Source organism: Anomalospiza imberbis, chromosome 1 (genome assembly GCF_031753505.1).
Source record: "Anomalospiza imberbis isolate Cuckoo-Finch-1a 21T00152 chromosome 1, ASM3175350v1, whole genome shotgun sequence".
Taxonomy (NCBI): Eukaryota; Metazoa; Chordata; class Aves; order Passeriformes; family Viduidae; genus Anomalospiza; species Anomalospiza imberbis.
The window spans coordinates 69,605,782-69,612,453 of record NC_089681.1 but is presented as its reverse complement, the minus strand read 5'-3'; the positions used below and the strand labels follow the sequence as shown (position 1 = coordinate 69,612,453).

Below are 6,672 nucleotides of genomic sequence, written 5' to 3'. Positions count from 1 at the left end.
TTTCAACATGGTACTGCTTCTGTCTCTAGCACACCGAGAAAACTTTAAAGACAAATGAAGGATAATCACAATCAACAAAGGTGATCTTATTTATCATAGGGTGCAACAGAGCACCTTAATTTTGAATATATAAGCTTCCTAATGAGGAAATGGAAAATTACCAGTACTCCATCATTGCTGTAATGTATATAACTCACATATTGGTCCTAGCTGGTGATTTCTACTGCACTTCTAAACTGTTAGTAGTCAGTACTTTCCTGGCTTGAGATATTTTATGTTAGACTTGAGATAGTGAACACAGCATACTGGTTTGCTAAAGTCCATTTCTAGTTCTAATTTCTTTCAATAAATGGAAAACATTTGACAAAAAAAGAGCCTTTAAAGTCATGTCAGATTTTGATTTTGTTTTTATTCGTGGCACTAACAGACATCAATATTTTATAATATATAATATATAGTCAAATTAAATGCAGATGGCTAAATATTCTCGTGCTTTCAACAGTCCATAGCTATACATTTAAAATTCCAGCTTAAAGAAAAAATCTGCCACCATTGTAATCTGTGATTATAAAAATGTAAATGTACAAAGTTCCTCTTCTTCAATTTCATTACAATACAGGAAATGTGAAAAAGCATTTTCATTTGTCCTTTTTAAGTTAATCAATTTAATGAAATATTTTCAAAATATGTACAACAACTACCGAAGTAGTTAACATTTGAAAAAAAATTCTGCTATAAATACTTGTGAGACAACATACAACAGCCATACACATTAGAAACCAAGGGCCAACTTATGCATGACCTGAACAATAGACCACAAAAGTCCTGGTTACTGACATAAACCAGCTCCACTTCATTTTACAGTGCAGAATGAATTCTACATCTTGGACCTCTATACTCTGAATCATATTTATAACCTTCACAATCTGCTGCAAATAGAGATCCTTTAAGGTGGCTCAATATTTTTGAAGTTCCATGTTTGTTACCAGGGTTCAGCATATCTCTGCACATTAGCATTCTATACGTCATATCCCATAAGTAACTTTTCAACAGACACTGTCTCACATTCATTATTGATTGCCTGCTTCCTCAGAGCTCCAGCAGAGATACAAAGTTAATTTCATTTTAAAAACCAGTGACCCCAGCACATGACAATTTAGGTATCATAACTTTTTTCTTGTGATTGTTTTTTATAAATCTTTACTCTGGTTTTCACCCTAATTGCTTACAGCCCTTCTTAAAATCAAAAAAGAACCAAGTGAATAGTTTGAAATAGTTACATATTTTTAACAGCTGGAAATGAGTATTACTTTTCAGATAGCTAGCAAAGATTTTAGTTTTGCCCATAAACACAATTAAGTATTAACACGGGACTGCACAGTGTTTATATTCTTATTAACCTGCCAACAAGAATAGTTTATTGGCAACCTTAACTATTCAGAGGCAAAACACAATTCCTTGGCACAGAAGCTTTACAGCAGAGCAACATATTTTCCCCTTAGAACCATTATGCAGGAACACACAGAAAATTAACTACAACTTATTTTGGCTTGTAGTCAAGAGAATAAACTAAACTTCTTGATGTTTTTTGCCACTTCAGACTTTGAATGATGATTATGGGTGCATACAGGGTTAGATTTTCCAGTTACCTATTCTTTTTACATGATTCAAACGAGCAGAGGGACCTGTAACAAAGAAAAGCACATGACCATTCAAGATATTTTTAAACCTCCAACTGTTGACATTGTTAACCAAACATTCTCCCGTGAGGCTGTTTTCAAGCTTGGTTTCTTCATCTGCTCCTTGAGACTACTTAAGCTTATCTGCTTTTTTTTTATTAGCTATATCACTTGGTCTAATGAAAAGTGCTATCCTTCCCTAAAAAACCTACACCTCAGACATCCTTAGGTGTTATGTTTGCAATTGTGTTATTTCTGGAGCATAGATGATGGATTTTTCTGTGAAATTCCTTCATTTTGTGGAATGAACAGAAGCTCAGGCTGCAAGTATGCAACATCTTTCAGCCAAAATCTGTTCAGATATTGGTTAGCTGTCACTGGCCATAAAAATGAATTGATGAGTACTTTGCTTTCTGATTGAATGAAGGAAACTCCCAGTGGCTTTGATTCAGGAAAACACTTACACAAATGCTTATTTTCCTTTCCCAGTCCTCAGGTCATGTAAGCATATGCTTAATTTTAAATACATATGCTAAGGTGCTCTTCCAAATTCAAAGTTACTGAGATTTGATTCTATCAGAGAGATATACATCAAGGTCACCACAAAAGCTGAACAGGAATAATGCATTTGATCAAGTCTAAATTTTCCATTTTGACCCTCACTCTTGAGGAAAAAAATAGGTCATGGTATAAATTATTAGCAAGGTGAAGAGTTCAAATTATGTTTTATCTTCCAATTCAAACAGAGTAACAGCATGCAAATGCCTGCCTCTCACTGTGCATGGGAACTAGAATCACTTTATAAGCTCATTTGACTACCTGTATATCAAGCTTGGCCAACCTTATCGTTGGGCCTCCTGCCTCATTTCCAGCACACCGAAGCCTACATTGACTGTGGCTTTGAGTCTGTAATTTCTTTCATTGCACCCACAGACACTGATAATAAGAAGCAGTATTTGTTCATTCACAATTATACTTCTCTGCTTATGTGAGAATAGTCCACTGCTTGACATAAAGGTATGGAACTAGGCCATGCTTCCTAGAAGACACTCAACATGACATAATTCCGATCAACACATTACTTGTTGACAACCAACTCCAAATTATCCCAGAGAACACAGAGACTCCTTGCAATTGGTGCAGTAATTATCTTACCTGGCTCCTTTGATTGCCAACAGAATGATACACTGCATGTATCAAGAGCTGACGTGACCTAATGCTGATGCCAAACATCACCACGAATGCTTGTGGGAACTGTGATAGAGCCAAATTAATTTTTAAAAATCTCAGTGAACAAATAGAAAAAGCTACTTGGGTGCAATTCCAATCTTTATTGGAAAATACATGGAATCTGCAGACTCTACCTTGAACGTACCATTAAAAAGTGGTCTGAAGCAATCACTTTACCAAGAGCAACAGCCTATTCTTCAGACATATAACTTGCTTTCCCCATCATGTGCAGACAAATTCCCCTGCAATATTTCTACCAAATCCCTGGGTAAAACTCTACCTAAAATGAGTATATGGCATATAAGCTAAAGCAACTTTTATAGCTTCCCTTTGTTGAGTAAGATTTTTAATCCTGCATGGACTTGTGCTGCAACTATACCTACAGCTAGACATCTAATGGGTTATTTGCATGTATAGTTATGTTTTTTTTTTTTCCACAAATAGTCATGGTAAATTCCAAGGCAAGTTACATAAGCACAAAAAATACACATCCATTGATATAGAGAATTTCAGACATCTAGCTACATTATTTTGCATTTTATGAGATGGCAAATAGGAAGTTAAAAACTGCACATAGAGATCTTAACTACATTATACTGTTTGGCACAATTTAAGGAAAACACTAGTTCACTTTTAAAATCAGAATGTTAAATGGTACAGCTCTATGACCTGAGTTCTGTCCACCAGAATTAGCCAAAATTTGGTCTCAGAGGAGCTGTTTACTTCCTAGATCAACTGATTCTCCTTTGCTCGTGCAGCAGACCCCATGGCTGGGACAACCTCCTTGCTAGTGAGACGTGTTCATTTCTCGTAAGTAACCACCAAAGGCACCAGGGAACCCATCATGACTTGATGCCACCCCCCTGACTTGCTGTTATATTTTGGATGTGTTGAACACCTGTCAGGTTCCTTGACAGACAATTTCAAAAACTGAAAAAAAGGGTTACTTCCTTGCACATTGTCAGATCTCTTCCAGGTTGGTAAATTCATCCCATTCCTGTAACACATCTGTGTCTCCCTTTCTTTGGGTAGGATCTGTAGTGTAACCACTTTCTGGCAAGTCTCTGAAATGCCCTGCACTAGAGATGAACCATTTGACTGAGCAGGCCCAACTGGGCTTGGCACCTGCAAAAATTTTCCTTCAGGAGTCTGTGGACAGCAACAGCGCAATAAAACAGAAGCCATTTCTTCAAAACAAAGAGTGATTTATTTGCCCAAACAGGCACAGTACTTAAAAAAATAGATTAAGGAAAAGAGAGGAGAGCTATACAAATACTATCTTACCTATACTTGGCATTTGCCCAAAACATCTATTTTTGCTCTGGTTTCTTTTGGCTGACCCAGTCAGAGACTGTGCTGGGCAGACCCTGACTATCAGCTATGCAAGGTCGGCCTGCAGCAACTTTTCTCTTCATTTTCTGCACAGCGAATTTTTTAACCTTAAAGTTCATGACTTTAGCAAACAGCTGTGTAATCAGGGGAGGAGTGGAGGAGCTGCCTTTTCACAGACAATACTTGAGCTCAAATGTTTGTTGGGATGCTCCTTATCTAGGTAATTGGTTGCTTTTTACATTTGCTTTCTGTGACAGCTATATTTGATCTACTTCCATTGCAACTAACCCCACATAAATAAGCACCAAGTCACGCATAATTATGCAACACAGATTCTTCCCAGTTCTCTACAATATTAGCTAAATAAATGACTTTGCTGTCAGCAACACAGATTTTTCCCAGTTCTCCACAATATTAGCTAAATAAATGACTTTGCTGTCAGAAGCCTTTGTCCCAGAAGACTTTGAGAAGACAATGGAAGAGAAACAGATGCCATTACTGAACTGAACTACCTACTCTGCTGTCTAGTTGCTGCAACCAAAATCTTCCAGAAAGTAAAGCCAAAAACAGTGCTGTGCTCAGATCTCCAAATCGCATCACAGAACTTTGGCAGAGGAGGCAAAACAAAGAAAAAATTTGCTTCAGCCCTGGCACAAAGCAAACTGTCAACCGCTGTCAACCGCTGTCAACCTACAGAAAACTCAGTGTTCCTTAGGCATGGATAAAGAAGAAAACCTTGATATTCAGCTATTATGTATTCTCTTTCTTCTATGGATTCAACTTCTGCTCTCATAAGTTGTCCAACTGCAGGGAAGGATCAGAATTTGGCTCTCAATATAATGCATAAAACTAGAAGAGATATTAAAACACACTGGATAGAAAGCCTTTTCAGAAATCTGAAAACATTTTTACTTTAATCAGTTATCAAGGGCATGAGATCTCAGATGTCAAAGTGTCATGATGACTTTGGCATACATAAGGCTAGCTTGCATATCCCGTATCTGGAAGGACAGCACAGTAATAAGAAAATCATACTCTGTCTTGGACAAAACACTGCTCTCTTTTATTTTCATAAGAGACCTATATAAAGAGATGTACTCTTCTGTTGTTTCAATGTCAAAAGTAGCAAAAATTATTCTGTCTTGGAAATGAGACAAGACAGGCACAGTATTTAGCAGAATACATCAGTCTATCTGGTGCACTTTCATGACCTGCACTGGTTATCCTAGTGTTTTGAAATAAATCCCCAAAGATATGATAAAGACTTGTTTTCATGAGTAGAGCTATGGATCCCCCTCAGAGATTTCTGCAAGAGCAATGCAGTTGGAAGAACTATCTAGAAAACTACTGCATGAAGTACCCTTGAATGTCCAAGTCCCATTTTTTCTGTCAGTCGGTGAAGTGGGGAAATAAAGGCCTGACTTCTTCATAATTTGTAGTCTTAGAATCACAGATTTTCTCAGATTGGAAGGGACCCATAAGGATCATTGAGTCCAACTCCCTGCTCCTCCCAGGAATGCCTAAAACTAAACCATATGACTAGGAACATTGTCCAGCTGCTTCTTGAACTCTGTCAGGCTGGCGTTGTGACCACTTCCCGGGGGAGCCTGTTCCAGTGCCCAACCACCCTCTGGGGGAAGAACCTCTTCCTGCTGTTGTATGAACTTCCCCTGACACAGCTGCATTTCATTCCCTTGGAATCTACTGCTGGCCATCACAGAGAGGAGACCATGCCCTCAGCTCAGCTGCCCTCTTCAAGGAAAGAACTGACTGCAATGAGGTTGCTCCTCAGCTATCTCCAAACTGAACAAACCAAGTGTGAACTCAGGTGCTCCTCATAATTGTATGCATAACATAGATGTAATTTTTCACATGAAAAATTAACTGCACATTCAGGTTTCAGATGTAATCAGACCATGCTGATGTAAATTTCCCTGAAACACTGATTTTTTTGTCCATTTGTCTGATTTTGTAGAATTTCTGGTTGATCGGAAACCAGATTTTTTGGACAATTTTTGAATGTTAAAATTTAAATGCGTTTTTAAATTATTTACAAGAGGACAAGTGAGCAAGATTAAAGTCTATTTACACGTTTATGGTTGGCATCAGCTAACTCATGTGTTGGGAAAACTACATCTACTTTTCTACATTCCCTTAAGTCCTAGGATCAAAGTCTATTCTTGGATACTGCAGTACAATATTGGGATGCCTCCACTCAGGACAATTTATCTGCTTCTCTTTACCTAGAAACACAGTGTAACCTGAGATTGGGAAGAACAAACTTTGATCAAAGAGATAAGTAAAGTTACTCCAAAAATCACACACAGGCAACTGAGCATTTAGCCATCTGGGAGTTGACCGATTCACATCTAACCACAAAAGTGAAACACCCATAATTCAATTAATAAAGTTCAGGCAGACATTAAATTGA

General features: G+C 37.7%; 1 protein-coding gene across 1 annotated transcript in view; it reads right to left on the bottom strand.

The window, feature by feature from the left end:
* Positions 1-389: 389 nt before the first annotated feature.
* The window catches only part of LOC137470995 (protein cordon-bleu-like), a 28,388-nt gene continuing 22,105 nt past the window's right edge, over positions 390-6,672 (bottom strand). The window contains exon 8 of the mRNA XM_068184967.1: positions 390-1,685. Coding sequence (XP_068041068.1) covers positions 1,668-1,685 — 18 coding nt within the window. The 3' untranslated portion in view covers positions 390-1,667. The remainder of the gene's footprint in view (positions 1,686-6,672) is intronic.